The following is a 21,840-nucleotide window of genomic DNA, read 5'->3' on the forward strand; positions in this document are numbered from 1 at the left end:
ATAAAGGGGCATTGACTTTATAACCATTTCCATCTTCTATTAAATATTAATTTGGATTTTTTTCTTTCTGTTTAAAAATGATGACATTTCTCCAGTATATGTAATCATAATATTAATGGAGTTAGGTTTAAAAAATATAAAATGCATGTTTAGGCTTTTGCAAGGGTTTGAATTTTTCTATTTTGTGCAGCTCAGTTGAATTCATAAAATTGTTTTTCTCTGTTCTTTTGTATTCTTCTCATAGAAAAGAAAGTGTGATTTGCAAACTGTAGAGAATACTGTGTTAAGTTATAATTATATAAAGTACTTAAAAAATCAGACATCATTACTGTGCATAATAAGTCTTCTATTGTCACTTAAAGTTTATAATATTATATTGATTCTTTAATAAAAGAAACAAGAACATGGAGCTCTTGAATAATTAGTAATGGATTATTTTAAATTATAAAATAATCTGTATTTAGCCTTCTGCTAAATCTAGAGCCTATCTGCTCTAGATAGTCCACCAGAAAGAAAATTTACATACAACTTGTCTTTAAGAATCTAGTAGCCATCCATATACAGCGTATATTTAAATCATGTAGCTGTGTAATAGGGAGGGAGGACTGCTATTGAAAACATAGGAATTACTGATGGTCTCCAGCATGATAAAACTGCATTTTTGTTTTTCAGGTCTTAGGAACAGATGAGGATACTATGGGGGATGGCTGCTCTCAGAAACTGGCTTCTGCCAAGTTCCTTCGACTGTTGCTCCTAATACTGATTCCATGCATCTGTGCCCTTATCCTTTTGCTGGTGATCCTGCTTACCTTTGTAGGTGAGTGCTTTTTTAATTAGGGAGACACTTTTTAAATTAAAGAGACTAAAACTAAGACAGCATTCTTATGTGCTAATATAACTGTGGACATTAGACATATATCTTAGCACACCTACCCAAAAACCTAATCTACCTAGTGACTGTTGCAGAGAAATAAATCTGCTATTTACATTGTATTGTATTCTTAAAATAGATTTAAAGTATCAATGAGGAAACCTTTTCTGTTTTTTTCAAGGTAGAGTTTTGAAGAACACCTTATCTTGAACATGTAGATAGTTTTCAGCAGCCATTTTACAAGTACAAAAGATACTTTTGTTATAATTTTAGATCACTGTCACTGGAATGGAATATTTATCCAGTTATGTCACACATTCATATACAAACTTGATCTTTATTTTGAGGTGAAATTTAGTTCATAAATAGCCACAAATTTTTCTGAACAGCATACAAAATATTACAGTTTAACTAAGGAAAATTTTGTTAATTTCTTCTACATACAAAATATGTATCAATGCAGAATCCCAAATATGTTTTGTGGAAACTGGTTCAAGGTATTCATAGATTTCATAATGGCTTAGCCTGTTAAGTAATTTTGTGTGTATGCTTTTCATAATTAAAAAGTGCTAATTTATTAGCATAAGTTTTTAAAGAAGTCTTCCCTTTGTTACTTCTAGAAAAGCTGACATATTAAATTGCTTCAAATACAAAATAAAAAATACAATAAATGAAAAAAAAAGAATATAAAATAGGTTCAAGCATTTTTTTTCAGGAAAAAAAAAGTTTTAAAAATTTGCTTTCAGTGGTGAGTGTTTCTGGTTTTTTTCATTTTTCTTTTTGTTAGTGAGAATATTTTGTAATTGAACTTCCTTAGGTACTTCAGAAGCACGTCTGAAATAAGTGGGGTAATGTATCCAGTATCCAGATACACAGATAAAAATCTATTTTCCTATTCTAAACACTCCAATTTTAATACACATCAAACAGTCAAACAGCAAGCATAGGAAGAACCTAAAGATGTTTCAAAAAGCACTGTCAAAATCAGGACAATTTAAATCTGTTTTCTCAATTCAGTCTGTAAAGGATATGGAACACGACATTGTAGGCCTGTTCTTTTCATTTAGTTTAAGTTCAGGAAGTAAGAAAACCCCCAAAGCTAGTGAATGTTATGATTGACAGGGTAAGTCTTGGGTTGTATCTCTGAACTAAGAACAATCTGAAATGGATTAAGATCAAGTAAGTCTTGCAATTATGAAATATGAAGCCGTTAAATTTGATTTCCTTATATTTAGCATTCCATTTGTATATTTCATATCCTCTGCCCTAGATTTTCATTCTTGGGTGAGAAAGCAGATAAAAAGGCAGGTGTATTTACATCAGTTCTACTCAATCTCTTCCTCAGGCATGTATTGACCTGTGATTAAAATGTATGAAATCCTCTGGGAAATGGGGCCTGTTCTGATCCTACTTACATCGTGACTGTCTCCTCTTAAGTCAACCTTATTACTGCAGAGTAACGAATAAGGCTTGGTGTTATAACCCAAGTCTGAAACTGGCAAAGGTCTCTTCAGAAGCAGCTTTTGAATTAACATTTTATAATTTACTCTTCTTCTCAGCAGCTTTCATATTCTATGCATTGATAGCCTAAAAGCAAATATATTTGATGACCAGAATTAGATGAAGTAGTGCTGTGGACATTTAAAGTGTGTGTAAGAGAATATAGTCTGTTATAGTAACTAACAATACACTATATCCAAAATAGTACTTCATGTTCATTTCAGGTCAATAATAACTGAATTCTAATACTGGTATGAAATCTTACTGTGTAAGAAATAAGTTGATAGTATTGAGTGGCTAATAGAAATTATTTGATGGGAGGGAGGGTGGTGTTGAGGGGGAAGAGGAGGAGTTGGAAGGAAGGAAGGAAGGAAGGAAGGAAGGAAGGAAGGAAGGAAGGAAGGAAGGAAAAGAAAAATGAAATTAAATTAAATTACTGCAGCTTAACTGACATGCAATAGTTTAGTATACTATGGGACCTCCATAGGATCAATAGTGTGCCCATTTCTCCAGAGTGCAGAGCCATGGGTACAGACCCTGCAGGAGAAATCTCAGTTTATATGTGCTGGCCAGCTGTACTAGTGAACCAGTGCTTTTTTTTCCTTTGCAATTGCCTGATCACTTACCCATACTTTGTTAGGCTGCTTTGCTCTGTTTCATTAGCTTTTAAACAGACTTGGTCTCTTTGAGCTTTCCTGCTCTGAAGAGCTAGAAATCTTCCACAGTTTACACTGCCAGAATCTCAATTTACTAGCTTGAACAGTGTGACTATTTCTTAAATCTCTTAACTGTCCATTTTTAAGTAAACTGTCAGTTTTTTAAAACGTGTCCATATTTAAGCAAAACATTAATTCCCCAAAGTGAACAGCAACTGGAAATGATCTTTAAAACTGCTGGAAAATGTTGCTTTGAAATGAATGTGTCTGGTCCCAGTAGCTCTGTTTTGTACCAAGCACAATGAAGGCCAGCATACTGTATGTTTCTGTCATCTGGACATGCCCAGCTGTAGCTGGAGACACAAATTGAAAATGGTTACATCTGTTTCTCAGCTAATTAACTATCTGGCTTATGATTTACCATCTACAGCTCTGTATGAACCCAAGTCTGAAGAATAGTCGGATATAGTGTGCCTGTATACATGAATAAAATGCATGTTCTCTATGTGCTGTATATCTGTTAGCAAACATTTATAGAGAGTAATTAATTTCTCTTCACTGAAGAGATTAAGAAAGAACTGATTGTTTTAAAGCATCACTGTTTTCTTAGGTATCTTGAAATTTAAATATAGATGCTATAAAAACATATCCAGTAAGCTTAATTTAAGACTTAAGATATACAGTAGTGTTTTAGGGGAAGGGTGGGGGGAAGGATGAAAAATAAAGTGAATGGGAGCCCAGCACAGAGAGTGGCTTCTGCAGCCTGGAATAAAGTGCCTAAATTCTCTACGGTGCACTGGTAAAAGGACAGGATAGGAGGAGAATGTGGGAGAAGAAAGAGGTGATTCAGGAAGGTGACCTAAAACTCTTACAAACTGAGTGGAAACAGAATTGCCATGTAGAGCTAGCAAGTGGGGAATGCCAGGGGCCTATGTGTGCCTCCCTCGAGGGTGTATGTACGTACCTGAGCGAGGCTGATGTTATTTTGGAGGGAAAAAATGTTAAAAATAATTTTAATGCTGCTCGTTGTCAGTGGAGATGATACAATTAGGAAGTCCTTTTGTGTTGAAGAGGTTCGTTGTGTGGTCCCCCTGTTAAGAGGAGTTGGTATCACTAGGAAACTGCAAAAATAGAACAAAAAATGCTGTTGTTGGGAAGACGGGTTGAAGAAGCAAACAAGCATTTGGGAATCTCAGTGAAAGAAGTAAATGACCTCATGGCAGTGATAGACATAGTTATTATTTGTTGTTCCAGAAAAATAATGAAATAATCTGAGTGAGAAGAGGATAGAATCCAGCGGGTAGCCTCAATATTTTGTTTCACTGTTTTTAATTGACCACGGCATTAAACCAAAGGGGGTTTTCAAACATTTTTTGAAGAGTTTACCTGTCTTGTAATGTATTGCCTCTTATTCTGCTGAGTGATATATAAAGAGCTAATAATTTTAACTTTAATTTAAAATCAGTATTAATAGCTCTTTGGGACCAATGTTTTACAGCCTTTTTCTATTTTTATGCTGGGTGGAAGAGATGAGTCTAAGGAGGAGGAGAGACAATGTGAAAAAATGCCTTAAGCTATTCTTGAATTATGGAAAAATACTATGCACTTTCCCAAAGGAGTTCAAAAAGCTTATTTTCGCTTTTTGAAAACTGAAAAAAAAAAAAAAAAGTAAAGTTTGAAACTTGAAACAAAGTAGGCTTCTGAATTCTAGACATTCAGTGCTTTGTTTGAACACAAATATCTGGCATCCAAATAAAGCCACATTTTAGTGAGCACAATTTCTGAGCACAGCCACTCACTCTTCCTTAGACTTTAGCAAATCATATTAATATTAGTCCCTGTTTGTGAAAATGCACTTATTGTTTGGTTTGACCAGAGGACTCAAACAAAACAAATGCTGCTTAAATAATGTGCAGGTGGGAGATTTTTAGTTGCTTCTGTAAAATACACACAGTAAATTCCTCTAAACCTCAATGATATATGAACATCTGCTGGTGGAAAACCAGAAACCCTAACATTTATATATATATATGTATAAAGTTCCCTTGGGTCTGTCCAGTAGAAGTCAGACATAAAGATTTACTCACAGTTAGTGACACTGGAGCCAAAACAATCCAGCCTGGATAAATGATGATATGATAAATCTCAAATGGTAACTGTTTAATTGAAACTCACTATATTTCAGAAATTTCACCAGTTTTTCTCACTGTTTGCATTTGCTGTAGTTAAAGGTTACTCAGTAAAAAAGAAAATGCTGACAATGCCCCTTCTCAGCTATTGCAGTTCTCTTTTCTACCTTAACTATAAAGCTTTCCAACCCAAAGTCACTTCACCTGGATTCTTCTGGCATTTTTAGTTACTTGTAGCTTGGTTAATAAACATTTTTGCCTGCCCAGTTCTTGAATTTCAGACCAGTGAACTGATTTATTCTAGCAGCAGAATGCACGGAGAAGTGAGGAGAGGAATTCAATAATGGGAGTGGGCTCAGGATAGCCTCTTGGGCTCTCTGTGGTGCCTGGAGCTGGCAGAGGGGTGGGTTTGTCTAGGGACAGAGCCTGGGGCAGTGTGGGGTGAACAAGGCCTAACTGAGAGGTGACGGTGCAACCAGCCATTTTGGTAAACGCAATAACCAAAATGAAAATTAAGTCTGGGAGAGATGGTGGTGGGTGTTTTGTGGACTTATTATTTGTGGAGTGATAGAACCATAGAAAGATCATCTAATTCCAGCTCCCCTGCCACTAGGGGTTCATCTGTACGAAGCAGCTAATGAAGGGTCAAGTGAATAAGAAGAAAAGTTACTAAAATTATCAGTTGTTGCCAAGGTACTTGGTACATTTGGAAGACTTTATGTTTTGATCTTCCTTTTAATTTTTTTGTAGTCAAGTCTAGATGAACTGTGTCTATTATGATTGTTCAGCTCTTTTATCCCCCAGTAGAAAAAATCACTTTTGCTATTTACCAAAAATTTCTTATATTGTAATACAGAGTGGTACTTCTCTTCTAGCATTAAATATGACTCTAATACATTTGGTTAAAGAATTTGAGATAACATTTGTTGTTTTTATTATAGATAAATAAGTTACATGTTCTACACATGTTTAAGATGTCTTCTTTATTATTTGGATTACTAGGTTAAAGATCAGTTATCTTACTATGTAGTTTAAATTCCCGATGCTTGTGGGATACATCTACTTACTGTTTTGATTTGTGAATTATAATTACTTGCAACTATTGAACACATACAACTAAGAAAAGTCTGTTTTTGTCTATAATACAATAAATGATCAAAACATAAAGCCAGCAAGTGACTAAAATTTTAGACAATAACTGTATATTTAAAATCCAGTATCAGAGAAGAATGACAAATAATTCAGGGGTCCATATTTAGCAGTGGTAGTTAAATTACATAATCTTATATAGAGAAAACAGTACCTCTCATCATTTTACAAATTAGTGAATATGGAATATGCTAAAAATTTATTGATTCCGTTAAAGCTTCAGAATTGGATTTCTGAAGATGGTGGTACTATGAAAACAAGAGATGATGCAATTTAAAAGGATAAAAAAATAGTATTGTCCATCTTGTTAAGATAATGATAGAATGAATGCATGTTGAAGCTCCTTGAAATCGCACTCTGTAATTTTAAACAGGTAAGTATTTGGTGATATACTATTAATACGATTAAAATATTTTAAGCTCATGGAAGCATTTGTTTCTCTACTTATCCTACAGCAGCCATGTTTTATGTGTCCTGTTATTTTGTTGCCAGATAGAATTCTTAAATTTGTCTTCAGTTTTAATTTTGATATTAAAATACTTTTAAAATCTGTGCCATTATATTTAGTATTAACTTTCCAGAACAAATTGGTAACACTCTTCCAGGTGATGGTAATTTTGGTGTTTTTTTTTTCTTTATTGCAGGAGTGTTAGAAAAAACATGCTTTTATTCAAATGGAAGTGAGAGACTCACAGTTAATGGTGACCTTGAAATGTCTCCTGATCTTTTGCCAAATATGGTTGAAAATAGTTCTGAGACTGATTCCACAGTGGATCTCAGCACACAGCCCTCTTCTTGGACCACCACACCTTTATCCCACATTGACCGAATGAACAAGAACTCAAATATATTTAGAGAGTCTTTCCAGGAAAATTCCTTTGGTCCCCCAACTCAAGCCACAGTGCTCAGTCATCAGCCTGCCTCTGAAACTGTTTTGGCAGAGGGCTCTGAAGACAACACCCGGCTGTTTGCCACTGCAGAGGAGATGACATTGTGGCCTACAGATGCTTCTTTTAACAACACAGAGAGGATGACCACTCTGCCCATATTAAGTCCTACTCATCCGTCTATGTCACAAAAAATGGATCAGAAAAAAAGTAAGTTTATATTTTATTTGGCTCCATGGTTTTGACCCAAAAACTACAGAGCATACTATTGGCATGCTCCCCAATGTGTTTCCGTGAGGTCTAAGGAATGTGTGTCCCTTTCGATAATTTATTTTGTTGTGTACATTCCATCTTGCAATCAACTTGTTTCTTATTAGAACATTTGTTCAACCTGTTAAGGAAGATGCTGTAAATTCTTTCAGTATGAAAACTTAAAATAGATTCTTCAATTGGTGATAATCAGGCTTGCCAAGGCTAGACATGAGTTACTGCTCTTACTAAGTCTGTAGATTGTATATTCTGTGTTTCTTTAAAACTATGTATGTGGCAAGTATATTCCTGATCTTGTCACATAATTGCAGTTACAACTTTTTCTGTCTTAATGGGTAAATTCTTCCCTAATTGAAGCAGTTTTTCTGTGTAGCAATGACGTTCCATTGGCATTTTTGAGAGAGAGTAACAACAATTAACTGGGATCAGGACTTTTTTTTTTTCCACTATGAAGGTAGGTGCCTTTTTTTAATGTCATAGTAAATGTTATTGATTCATTGTGTTAGTGGTAGTGAAGAATTCCCTGATACTGCTTTGCTAATTGCTGAAACACAAGGGTATCACTTTGAAATTAATCTGTTTCTCTAGAGCTGCTTATCATTCATTTTTTCTTAATCCCACCAGAGCACAGAGCAAAATTTATTCATAAGGTCATAGAGAAAAGGTAATGTAAATCACTGATTTATCAGTATTTTCTTCTCTCCCCTAGGCTATAGTGACTTCATAAGCCATTGCAGACTTTCAGGCTTTTAGCAGGTTCTATTTGCTAAATGATTTTTCTTATGTAGATTTGTCTCTTTTTCTCCCCCTGCACCCCAGACTCAGAATAAATGTATATAAATGGACACTTGAATCCTATTAGTGGTTCATTTATTTACTTCTTTTGGCAACTTGGCAAATTATCACTGTGCCAAGGAACAGCAAAAAAGTGTAATATACTACACTAAAAATATTTTCATAATCATATTTGAGATACCTGAAATTCTAGGAAATATAGATGAAACAGTGTAAAGCCCTTTTGCCTTTTCTTACCATGTTGGAATGGAGTCTTTTGAGATGCATGCATATGTAATATGTGTGTGTGTGTGTGTGTGTATGGCACATGATATTTTTCCCTACTACACTGTTAATGCAGGGACAGCACTACAGTGACTCAGGACAGCCTTAGGTCTGGATTTCTAATCTTTTTGGTATTATACAGAGAGGCACTTCTAGCACTTTCCAAGTATGTGTTCTATTCTGGTAAGTGCAGTTCATTCCAGCAGCCGTATGACTGCGTGTATATTCAGCAGGCATGACTACTTGGAATTCTATTGTGGCGTAGCATTTTCTGTGTAAAGAGAAGAGGACAAAAGGTTTTCAAAGACAAATTTGATGTACTACAGATTTCTTAAAAAAAAAAACCCAACACAACAACAAAAAAAATCCCATCCCAAACTGAGATAACAAAAATCAAAACCTGGAGATAGTACATTACTAATCAATAACCTCGCAGTCTTTGATCCCACTTTCAGGTGTTTTGCTTATCCATATTCATGAGGACATTTTCTTAATTCTGTGTGTAGATTAAAAATAAAAAAAAAAAATTAAGTATCCAGAAGAATTTGATCTCATAACTGTTTGTTCTGATAGCTTTCCAAGGCATGGAGGACTAGAAGGCAGGGGCTTTCTAGCACTGTCTTCTACTCACTTCCTTTCTTGTCCTGGCCTTTGCAAATTAACTCCTTATACTCACCTTTAGTCTCTTGGATCTGTTTTTTTCCACTAAGCTTGCTTCATGGAGAGATCCCTAAGGTAACACAGAACATGGTCTGATGTTTACAGGAAATTGTTACGTATTCTGATGTGGAGGACAGTGACATATAACTGGAAGATGAGATACAAATAAGTTTTGGAGCAGTGAAACTGGAACATTCTGTTGGAGTAAAAATTTTTTTTTGGGACAAGTAAAACTTAAAGAACACATCAGATTAGTGGTAGTCGATCAAATTGTCTCTCTTGCTTAGTGTCTGAATCCAGCTGTGAACATTAGCACATGCTTTTAGAATAATAAACTGGGGCTGGCCTGCTGAGACACCTGAATGCTGTGTGGTAGCAGATTCCAGTGATCTGCAGTGAGTCCTGGTGAACGTTCATTTGTCCTCCCATGAATTGACGTAATCACTTTTTGAACCCATGTAAAGTGGAGGTTTGAGTTTTTAAGTGTATCTTGTAAGGAAATTAACCTCCAAATGAAGTGTCAGGCTGATGTTCTATCATCATCAATGCACACTAGCAGATCATCCGTCAGTAGAAGTTTCATCTGGTTCAAATGTGGGGAGGTGAATGCATTTCTGTTCATTTAGTAAGCATGTGTAGCTTTATGTTGATTCTATGCAGTACAATAAAAGATAAATGATATGTCATATGAGACATGGAGACTGCCAGTTCAAAGCCAACCAGACAAAATTGTGTGAACACAATTTTGGACCGGCATTCATATGGCTGTTAAGTTTTTGGTCTCTTGCTAGTATTCCTAGTGCTGGATTTGCTTTACTGGTGGACCACAGCTTCAGTAAAAGACATTAATAAGAGAAATTACAAATATTGTGACCATATGGTATTCAGTCAAGACTTTAAACTAACATAAGTAAGACGTTGCTGAGTTACTAACTGGAGGGGAATGAAATTTGGCACATATGACATTAATTATTTAAGAAGTTCTTGAAGAAAAAGGAAATTCTTTGGCAGAAATTCTAGCAAAGAATATATTAGTGGGTAAATAGGAATGAATGATACAATAAAGAAGAGATGAAGTAGTTTATTTCCATTTTACAAGGGGAAGCAATGCCTCACAAATTTATTAGAAATTTCTTTGAAGGAGACAGTGAAAATGCTGGTTAATACAACATACTTGGCTTTTCAAAATGCTGTTAACAAGAGTCTTCACCAAGAAGTCTTACAGACCACTTCTCCCAGACTATGTGTTTGTTAAAAGACAGAAGGAAAAATAAGAATGAGTGGCTAGGCTCCAGAGTGAAGAAGGCTGCTGGTGGAATCTTACAGACACACAGTGTTTTCTGATCAGGGAAAACAGAAAATAGTCAAGTAATAACATTTCTGCTAATGCAGATTTTGCTCCCTAAAATGAATAGCTGGGAATCACGTAAAGGCTTCATAGTGGAAACAGTGACTGATGAAATGTTTGAATGGCTGTGCCAATAGATGCGAAAGAATGCTGGAGAGTGGGAAACAATGCGAGCTCTATCAAATACATTGCTGGACTTTCAGCCAGTGTTGCCACCAAAATAAGGACCTGATGGTTTGCTGCAGCCAGCATTCTCTCTCCATGAGAATCCTCATCATGAAGTCTACAAAGAACAAAATGGAAAATACTGCTATATCAGTGTGTAACTTAAGAAAGATAACAGTTGAATTGGAAAAGGCAAATAGCAGGCAACCACACCAGTAGAGACATGGAAAGACTTAGATGTGGGGAGGCACTAAATAGAGGGAAGACACTGTTTTCCTTCTGGAAAACAGCTGGTTTATGAGTAAATTGTTGTGGTGGATAGTCAGACTGTTTTGAGTGTCTAGGTGAAATAGAACAGTTACTCAGTGTTTATCATTATATGAGGAGGGTTTTTTTTTGTTTTGTTTGTTTTTTTTTTCTTTTTTTTTTTTCTTTTTTTTGCCTATCAGGCAGTAAGCTAAAAAAAAAGAAAAAAAGGAGACCTCATGAAACTTGCTGCCACAGGATGATGGGAAAACCACAAAGTGTGGAAATGCTTGGAGAACTTTGTGAGGGGTTGGTCTGTTGGGGCTTGTAGAAACAATAGTCCACTGGAAACTTCTTGCTTCTGAAGGTTCAAGATTTTATGTTGCCAGAAGTTGTTGTTATAGGTTGCTGTTTCTTATAATTGCCCAATATTACTATAATTTTTCTTGAATATGTAATGGTGGCCCCTGCCAAAGGTCAGCATCTGAGTCAAATGTATCTTGTATTTCCTCTCTGTTGGGAAGCAAGTGAAGGAATATGTTTTTCCTGTTGAGGGATTTGAGTTTGTGTGACTTCATGTCTAAGTGTTTTCTGGAGGCATGGACCTTGGTCCTCATGGCTCACTGGAGAGTTTTCTGATAGCAGAAATAGGATCAGGATGGGAGTCAGGTGAATGGATAGGTTCAGTAGTGTTTATTCAGAGTTTAGAAATGTATGCAGTAATGTCAGTCAGTGCTTAACAGAAAAAAAAGACCACATTTTAAATAGTAACTATTAAAAAGAATAAAGCATGGTTTCCCAAGGAAATGTTAGTGCAATTTATTGCTATTTTTTTCTCTTTAAAATAAAAGCAGACTGTACTGAGGGAGTAAAGTGGGAGACGATTCAGATGAAGCACGATTCCCTGTTTTGTAATACTGATCATTTGGGGAGACAGGAAGAAGTAGAGAGAGCAAGGGTCGACTTTCTTCCTAGGAAAACATCCTGTGGATGAATGGAATATACACTGGGACAGGAAGTATTAGTATCTGATTTTGTTTCTTCCACTCACTGGTGTATTTGCATATGTGTATTTTCTTTGTGCCAAGTCTTCCGTAGATCTCCCCGAGCAGATAGTCTAGTAGCGCCTCTGCCATTTCGCAAAAGCAGTTTCAGCGGAGAACTATAAGGGTGGCCCGGTCCTAACGTGAAAAGTAACGTGGCCAGGTTTGATCCTCAGCCATGCCCGTCCGTGGGGGCATCCCCGCGGCCCGGCCGGCGGTGAGGGCCGGTGAGAGGGGGGTTGAGGGGCGGTGAGGGGCGGTGAGGGCCCGGCGCGTCCCTCAGCACGGCCCGGCTGCCGCTGCGGGGCCCGGCCGCGCTCCTGCCCCGCGCCGACGCCAGAGGGCGCCGCGAACGCGAGTCCCGCGGCCGGAGCGGGGCGGGAGCGGGGCGGGAGCGCAGCCGGAGAGGGGCCCGGAACGGGGCAGAAGTGGGGCTTGCAACGAGGCTGGAGCGGGACCGGAGAGGGGCAGGAGCAAGGCAGCGGGCGCTCCCAGGGAGCGAAACACGCTCACTTGCGCAAGTGTCGAGGAGGGTAAACTCCTCCCCCCCGAGCCCTAAATGATTGCTTTGAAGAATGAAGTGGAAAAGTGTTCTCGTAAAAGCGAGTCCCTGTCTCAGAGTTTCAAAAAGCACAGGATTTATGTTTGCTTGCTTTCATCCAAGGAACCTTGGGTCTTTTCACCTTTCTAACGCATCTTTGAAACTGAACGGCTTAGTTTCTTTGCAGTCCTCCACTCAGCCTTGATATTACCCTAATTCATTTGTATGAAAATCTCTTTGTCACTACACAGCATTTATTATTATGTATTTGGGGTTCTGCCACTAGTAGAATTCTACTACACAGAATTTTGTGTTCTTCCACTACTATTACAGAGAGGGTCCAGCTCACGTTCCTGTTTGGTAGGAAAGAGCAATATGGAAACCAGTGTGGAGATAGCTGGACGCAATATGTCACGAGTGGTGTGGAAGCAAGAAATTCCATGTCTCTCTATCTCAGCCTTGTGCTGCTCATACTAAAGACATTTCTTCCTGCTGAAGCTAAGGTATCCAGTAACTGCATCCCAAGTCAGTCCATAAACTTGAGTTTCCTAATCCCCAGTATTTCCAGTAGTGATCTAATAAATAATTTTGTCTTTTAGCTCAATTTGTGTTTAATTACTTATACAAGTTGGAGTAGACTCATTTGTGTAAGGAGTAACAACAGCACTGGACCCATGGTAGCTTTTTAGGGTATTCTCATCCTCAAAAATAAAAAAGAATTCAAGATGTTGTCTTGAACTGAAAATGGTTTTGGTTTTTCATATTGGCACAGAAGAACATAAGCAGTGTCCTAAATATCAGACGAGGAATTTAGCCACTCAAGTGTATATTTGCCTTCAAATGCAAACATGAATAGACTAATATGGTAACTATTAATTTTGTTGGTGCTTGAGTTCATGCTTGAGATTGTTTTCTCTTCCAGCAGTACAGTGTTTCATTACCTCACATACACCTAAATTTTCTCCCAAAATTTAAGTTAGTGAAAAAAGCTGCCTTAAAATTTGGCAGTTCTCATTTAAAATCGCATTTTTTTCACTAGTCAGAAGAATCAAAATTCTGCTCTTCTTCCCTAGAAGAAATTTGAAATTGTATTTGCATTTCACATGGCAGAATTAGTAAGCTAAGAGAAACGTGGATTTCACAAAATTCATTATCAAGAACTTGGTTTTCATCAGTTTTACCATTGTTGTTTTTTATGAGTACATGCGCATAGCTTGGAAAGGAAACAGTGAAGTTTCTGACATGTGAAATGTATTAGCTGAAATCCAAAGGATTCTTAAAAGCCATTACTTAATATATAGAGCAATTTTTCATTACCACTTATGCTTATAAATATGCTTATATATGCTTATAAGGGAAAAAAGAAAAGCTTGCTGGCTTTTATCACCTGGTGTGTTACTGCTGTCAGGTAACTGCAAGTTTGCCAAAAACTTCAGATGCTTGTATGAAAATTGTAATGATGTTGTCATACATCTACCTCTAGCTAAGCTTGTGATTTCAATTCTCTCTAATAAGTTTGTGGCTCATTATTGCAGTTCTTCTGTTTGTAGTTCATCTCTTCAAATTCAGTCTGATGAAACAATGTTCCATGTAAGATATCTAATAGACCTCAAATATTTGTTAGGATTAATATTGCAATAAGTACTGTGAATAACTAACACACCCTCTTTGAAGTTCCGTGGATCTTGACTCTTTGGCCTTTCAGTGGTGTGATTTCCTTTAGAGTGAGAGATTCCCACTTCTACTCAACTTTGGAAATAAAATCAGCTTTGTTCGAGTTTAAATGATGTGTGGATGTGTGTTCCTTTAAAACTTGAAAGAATGGAAGACTTTCAGCTTTATGTCTGTTTTACATTCTTCGTGGGTTTTTATATTTTGTTGCTTGCATCTTAAACAGATGTTTGTTGTCAGATTGAATCATGAATTGGCCAAGAGGCTAAGCAAGACATCAAATACTTAGTGGAACTTTCAAGGACGGTAACAATGAAGCAAGGGATACCTGGAGATAATTGTTTGAGAGTTGCAGGCACTGGCTTTTGTTTCAGACCCATCAGGTTGTCTGAAACTATTTAAAAAGTATGTGTGGCTATTTCAACAAAAAGATGATGTTAATTTTTTTTTTCTGTTCTATATTGTGATTGATCACTTTGTTTCCAAAGGTACACCTTACATCTGGTAGCAGTATGTGATTTTATGATTGATTAAAGTTTATATGTTTTGCTTCTGCATGGTCTGTTCTGGATTATAACATATAGAGTGCAGCCAGGTGTGGGCACAGATTCATCATTAATATAAAATGTACGTTCTAAACCCATATAAAAATATTTGAAGGTCAGAGCGTTGATGCAGCTAAGTGATTTACAGTCACTGTCATCTTTTACAACCATGTGAAATTCAAGAACAACATAATGAGTACCATGGTTTGAAATCATTGTAGGGGTGGGAATTTGAGAAAGTGATAAGCAGCCAAATACAGCTAAAGATTAATTTAGCTGTATTAATCCGTGCACAAAATCTGTATTTCTCATCTCTATTATGACTGCTAATTTTAAAAAACTGTACTCTCCAGTGAAATAAAATAGCAGAACTTCACAGCAGAAATTAGGAAAATCTTTTTCACTGGATGGATAGTACAGAACCCATTGTCTGCAGTGGCGGTGGGGTCCTTTTCCTTGAGTGTTTCCAAGACTCAAAGGCATGGATGACAGTGTGCTGGCAGCAACCCCACTTGGAGCAGAAAGTTAGGTGGAGACCTCCAAAGAACTATTTCTACCAATAGTTCTGTGATTCTAGGGTGTAAAAATATTGGGAGTAGAACATGAACATTTTACATGATTGAAAAAAGGTTCAACATTACAGCTGGTTTAATGGTATTTAAGATAATGCTAATTTTCATGGGGAAACTTGTCTTTTCTCTCCAACTGACTCAGGCAATTAAACAGTGAGCTATGAGAGAGAGCATTGAAGGAAGCTATTGATATTTATTAGTGGATTTATTTGAAAGAACAAAATGGACTTTCCATTCTGTGAAAAGCAGTTGAAGTACAAGGATTTAAAAATCTCAGTTTGCACAAGCAACTTGCAGGCATCATGTTCCTAGGATTTAAATACAACCTGAACTGACATATAGTTGTAAGAAACTTAATCATGTTAAGCTCTTAAACATTTTCCTTTTACACACTAAAAAATAGGGTTGTTTTTGACCTCTTAATTGTTCAGGCTGAGAAAGTTTGTCAGAATTCTTCTTTGTTCACACAGCAAAAAACATACTGTAACTGGAACATTAAAGAATAACTGCATTAATGTAGTCAACTAGGCTTGTCTGTGAACAGAAGCATTCAGACTCTAGTGGTGGAAAAGGAATTAGGCCTTCACTGAATATTTTAAAAATGCAATGCTTAAAAGGAAATTCCAGTGCTGTAAACAGGAGAGTCAGTAGCAGTGAGATAAAGAAATGGCCAAGGAAGTTGTATCTCATGTATTGCAACACATATTTTGCCAAATGGGCTATCAAATTCAGAAGATCTAGGGTGCAGTATTTCTGGTTAACACAAACAATCTTTTAGAGACAATAACTGTGCTATAACAAAACAAGCACATACATACACCTGAAAAATATAGTTGTGGGAATTTCCCATAGGGAAAATAATTTGTTAGACTGATTAATCTTGGTTAACCAGGGATTTGAAGATCAGCACCCAGATCTAAAACTGCCTCTGTGAATTTCCACATAGGAAACTGCAAGTTGCAAAGCATATTTTGTGTGTACTTGCAGTGTTTTGCTTTTCAAATGTCAGGTGCTGAACTGTGCTCTTAGGTCCTAGACAGATTTTGCAGGGAGGGGTTTGCTGTGTTAGTTTTATCTGAAACTGAGGTGGGTATAATTATCCTTGTGAGATGTACTTGGAAAAAAGGCACCTAATTTCATATTAAATAGAATAGAAGAGTGGTTGTCCTAGAAAGGTAATTAACCAGAGAGAACTGGACAGCTCAGGCGCAGCCTATTTCTATGCTGATCTGTTCATAACCTAAACTATTTTAAGTCTTTTACAAAGCACTGTGTTTTTTTGTTTTGTTTTGAACATAACAGTATTGGTACATAATTAAATGTTGTCAATCAAGCTAGCATTTGTTTTCACTTATTGAAAACATGCTTGTTAGAAAAACCCACAGAAAAACCCAACCAAAAACATCTGGATGCCTGCCTGGTTCCAGTGGAGGCTACCATTTTTTTTATCCCCCTTTTTTTAAAAAAGGCCTATCAAGAGGGGTAAAGTCATGCACATGTTTCAGAAGAATAGCAAAATCCTGTCCAACTTAATGTACTTTGGATAGTAGCCTCTAATGATAAATCTTAAATGTAACATTAATTTCAGTATGTTTTCCCACTGAGACAGGAGCCCATGAAAGTGCCCAGTATGTGCCTTTTGTTTAATGATAGACTCTTAGAAATATGTCTCCTATTTCACAAAAGAATTCTGTAATTAGGAAATGACTAATCAAAATACCAGATCTGGAACACAGGCCTGCTTGCAGGGGGGTAAATACTCGGCCTCAGCTTTGGCTCTTGATCTTACCTGCTCTCAGCTGTGCCTGCCCAAGGGATTAAAGATGTGTGTGCTTCAGCCAAGAAGAGCAGCATCTGGAAGCAACTTGCTGGGAGAAGTGGGGTTCCAAAAAATGAAGTGACTTGATGAAGTGTCCAGCCTTTTGCAATATTCTTTGGTCAAGAGAATAGCTGAGTAAGAATTTAAGACTTGCTCTGAGCAAGAAGTGTCTGGGGCAGACTGGGTGTGGTGTTCCGCTCTAAAGCAGCTGGTACAGATTTCCTTAAAAAAAAATTATGATAACACTTCACCTCTGATCTAAAATATGAGTGTATTTCCCTCATGGGTAATCCACTCCCTACCTGGGAGATAATAAATTGCTTTTCTCTCTACTGCAGGTGGTCAGTAGCCTTACCACCTCTCCCTTTGGTACCTTGTGGAGCGCAAGGGGGAGTTGACAATCTCTTGTTCCTTTCAAATTGTATAATTCATTAGCTGAATGAAATTAAATGCAGAGCAGTTGTTCTCCGTTAGTCCTGGTGCCTGACTTGTGTTTCAGATCCATGGATGGGATTTGCTGTTCTAGTTTGTTTTCCTCTTCCCCACGTAAACTATTATGAGTCAGATGGGCTTCATTTAGCCCATCTAATGGGGACAAAGTGTCCCCATTCCCTTTGCTCTGAACCGTACAATGCTGCATACTTTTTATGGCATTTGTTTGCTCAGTGAGCTGACTCAGCCCTAACACAGGCTAAGTTAGCTCTTGGGTGGTTTGGCACAAAAGTTGTTTCAAAGGAAATGGCAAGCACACATGGTTGAAAGGAAGCAGTATGGCACCATTGCATCAGTTCAATTGTCTTGTGAAATGTTTTTTTGGTTGTGTCAGTTGACTTGAGAAAAGTCATGACCTTCTGTTGGAGACTTACTCGAGAAGTACTTGGATTCTGTCTTTAGGTTACCGTCACTGTTACTGAGCCCTCAGGACACAGGAGTTTGTCAAATGCCTACCCACACATAAATGTAACAAACTTACTACTGCTTATATTCAGATTATGTCTTTGTGCTGTAATAAGGCTGTATAAATGCACTCCTCTTAAGCCTTTCTTTAGGGATCAAGACATTACACATTTCATGTGTAAATTGCCTCTGATAATTTTCCAAAGTCAACAGGATCATTTATACCTAAAATAAAAGCTATTAGTGCTTTTATCTAATTGCTTCTTAGTCCATATTTCCATTTTGCAGTATACTGTAGAGGATCTCTGTTCTAGCAAATGAGAAATGCGTATTTTTCACAGCTAGAATAGGGGTTTCTTTTTACATTGTTTTCCATCCCTTCATCAATTTTTGCATTTTGGTAATGGTGGTATTGCTGTTGGCACACACTTGTGCTTTTGTATTATCTACAGACGCAGTGTTTACCAAGGTGTATTGGCTGTGGTAGCCCTCTTGAATGAGAAATACTGGCCAACTCCACAAGGATTTTTTGTTCTTATGAAGAGAGGCTATTAGAAATGGGGACCTTGCTGTTGACAGTTGTTTGTAATATTGTGCTTTTACACCAGAGTATGGAGTTAATTTGTCTTTTCCTTCACTTTGTCAGTGCTTAATGGATGCTTTTAGGTATGACCTCTCTATTTCCCTGGTTCAACTAAATAGTTTGTGAGTTGCAAAGGAGATGAGAAATGTCATGGAAGTGATGATTCTGTCACCAGTGGGTTTGTTGTTCTATGTTGATGTTACAAATTACAGTAGAGATAAAGCATCCCCTTATTGTTTTAGTGGATTTTTTTTTTAACAGAGAGCAGGTATAAATGGGAGACAGCAACAAAGCAAACACTGGTCTCTTGATTTCTTTCAGCAAATAACTGTGGTAGTAGTTGGGATCAGTTTAGAGAAAGATAGCTGTAGAATATCTTACTTTTCACTAAGTTACCATCTTTAAAAATTAGTGATTAATTTTAGTCTTGAAACTACAGCTTTTTATGCTATTTTTTAGAAGTTAAATATATAATAAAGGAATTATTTAGTTCTGTAAGAGGACCTGTGCTTTAGTTGTAAGACTGTGAAACATGTTGTCTGATGTATGTCAGTAAGGAAACCTTAAGAAATAAATGCTTTTGTACCATGTGATTTGTATTTTATATGCTTCTTACTGATTACAACTTCTTTTTTATTTATGGTATCATTGAAATTACTCCTATGCAGTTATCATTCAATACTTATTTAATAGAGTTGCAGAAATGAATTGTGTCTGTTATTCTAGAAGAAGTTTTTGATCTAATCAGAGGCAGTTGACATGTATTTTGTACATGATGTTCCTTTTTAAGCATCAGTTTGAGTGGAAGTTTAAAATACTGTTTTGATTTTGTGCAAATGTACCTAAATAAATGTAGAAGGAATATGTGCAATTGAAGAGAATCCTAGCAGGGACCACAGATGAGTTGAGATTCAGCTTTTCTTTGTTCATTATGTTACTTCAATTTCTTTCACTCCATTTTCCTTGTCATGAAGAATTTGGAACCTTTTTCATTTACAGATGTCTCTTTAGCAATGTTTTTATTTTTCCAGTGTTATGGTGACAGTGTGTCTTGGTTCACATTAAATCTCAAGGAGCTACAGACATCAAGAGAGTGACATCTTTAAAAAGGGAAGGCAGCTGTTTAGAACAACACTTGAGCATATGCTAAGTTCATTCCTATTCAGACAGCACTTCAGCACATGCCTAAAAGATGCTCTCAGTAGCGAAGCCATCTAGCCTAAGTTTGAAAATGAAAATAAGCCGAAGTTATAGCTTTAAATAAGTCATTTGGCATGTACCTCCCCTGTTGATTTGAATAGGGACTGCTGGTGCTCTGAAATGATGAAAAAAAATTGTCCATGTAGTCTGTGGCTAACTTTTATCCCTACATGCCAGGAATTAAAGAGTTTTAAGCAGTTTATTCTATCAGGATCTTGAGAACAGTACTAAACTTAAGAATTCCCTTAATTACCCGTGGTCTGACAGAGAGGTTCTGCAACTTTTTACAAACCACTCACTTCTGATTTGATGCATCCTACTAATGCTTACTAAAATAGTGCGCTTCTAATGAGATGGATGTGTTTGAGAGCTGGATGTCTCATTTTGGATATACAATGAAAGATGTTAAATCTTGGTATGGCAGTCTCAAATATCCAGTTAGTCATTCAAAATATGTAGGAAAATAAAGTTAAGAGCAGTCTGTATTTGTAATGCTTTCATTAGCATCTATGATTTTAACTGCATGTAAAACATGTGTGATTCATTTAGATAGACTGGATTTTGGTAGGATGACAAGGCAGTCTGATTAAAACAAGTGTTTTATTTTCTATTTAGATAAAGGTACATTTGCAGTATTTGTGTTCTAAGTGTTTCAGCATTCCTTGAGGGAAAAAAAAGAAACTGAGGCTCAAGGGACGTAAAGTGTAATGGTTCTTTAGAACTAAGATATTAGTCCAAAAAAGGCACCCCAGTCATTATAGATTTAAAATAGGCTGAAATTACATGTATCTAAATGGCTTACACCCTTGTAAGTATTTTTAAAATTCTTATGTAAATAATTTTTAAAAATCTTACCTAAACCATAAGCCATTAAGTGCAGAAAAGTTGGAGGAAATCCAAGTAGAATCCAAGCAGAAAATAAGGAAGGATTACAAGCAAGGTGGGATGTGTTGAAGAGTAAATTGCAGTCATGATTGAAAGGTAATATGCACTTGTTATATGTCATAATTGTTAGATCATTTCTGAGGTCTTGGGTAGAGAAGAAAGTATATAAATAGGGATATTAAAAGGTCTGTCTGAAAATAAGTGCTACATTAACAATACCAGGTTGTAGAAATTATAGGATAAAGCTGATATTGCAATACAAAAAGTGAAAAGAAGGTAAAGGTGAAATACAAAAGGAAATACAATCACATGGGAGGTTATGTCATACAAACAGTAATTTCCACTGTGTCCAGAATAAGAGAGACTCTGGGGATTATACAGCAGAGGTCTCCAATAGATGGGAAGAATCATTCAGGCACTGAAGAGTTGAAATTGTCAAAGGAATGAAATGTTTTTATTGTCTCGCTATTTACAATAGCAAATTCAGGACAGATGTCTAAAAGATAAGCATTTTTAGGAGACTTGAAGGGGAGATATGAAAGGAAAGCAGAAAAAAAGTGCCAAGAAGAAACTGAGAACATCTTTAGAAGGAAAGAATCACCCAGCATACACATTCAGCAGCAAAATTATCCATTGTGTCAGGAAGGGGAAGCTGCTTTGAGTTGTGGAAATTAAATTTTCAAGTTAACATTTGTGTGAAAAAATTGCAGACACTATGCTTTAGTTGTGAAATGATTGATTTTAACTCACAATACTTAAAGAGAAAACAGTTTGTATGTTTCCCTGCTGTGTGGATTCCAAAGGATAGATCCTAAGAAAATTATGGAGGAAACATCTGAAATGCAGCATGAGATACTCAGTTCCAAGTGGACTGTACATGAGAAAATTCATAGCTGGAGAGAGGCCAAGAAAATCTGTCCATCTTCTGTTATAATTGAAATGAAAAATGTACCAAGATGTCATAGTAAATAAAAAGAAGTTATAGTAAATTAAATTTTTTTAAGACAGTAATGAGTTTTGGAAAAAGGTTTTGGTGGAAAAATCAGATGCTGGGTGGGAATACTGTAGTTCTTTCACGTGGAGCAAAAGTCTACAACAAATCAGATACTTATCAACAGGACTATTGTATTTGTGGGGACCCTCG

General features: G+C 36.6%; 1 protein-coding gene across 2 annotated transcripts in view; it reads left to right on the forward strand.

Annotated features, from left to right (window-relative positions):
- CORIN (corin, serine peptidase) overlaps positions 1-21,840 on the forward strand; it is a 133,836-nt gene that overhangs the window by 17,065 nt on the left and 94,931 nt on the right. For both annotated transcript variants that reach the window (XM_041403035.1, XM_041403034.1), the window contains exons 2-3: positions 673-817; positions 6,950-7,402. In XM_041403035.1, coding sequence (XP_041258969.1) covers positions 673-817; positions 6,950-7,402 — 598 coding nt within the window. The remainder of the gene's footprint in view (positions 1-672; positions 818-6,949; positions 7,403-21,840) is intronic.

The sequence above is a fragment of the Onychostruthus taczanowskii genome, unplaced genomic scaffold, assembly GCF_017590055.1.
Source record: "Onychostruthus taczanowskii isolate IOZ18803 unplaced genomic scaffold, ASM1759005v1 scaffold2, whole genome shotgun sequence".
NCBI lineage: Eukaryota > Metazoa > Chordata > Aves > Passeriformes > Passeridae > Onychostruthus > Onychostruthus taczanowskii.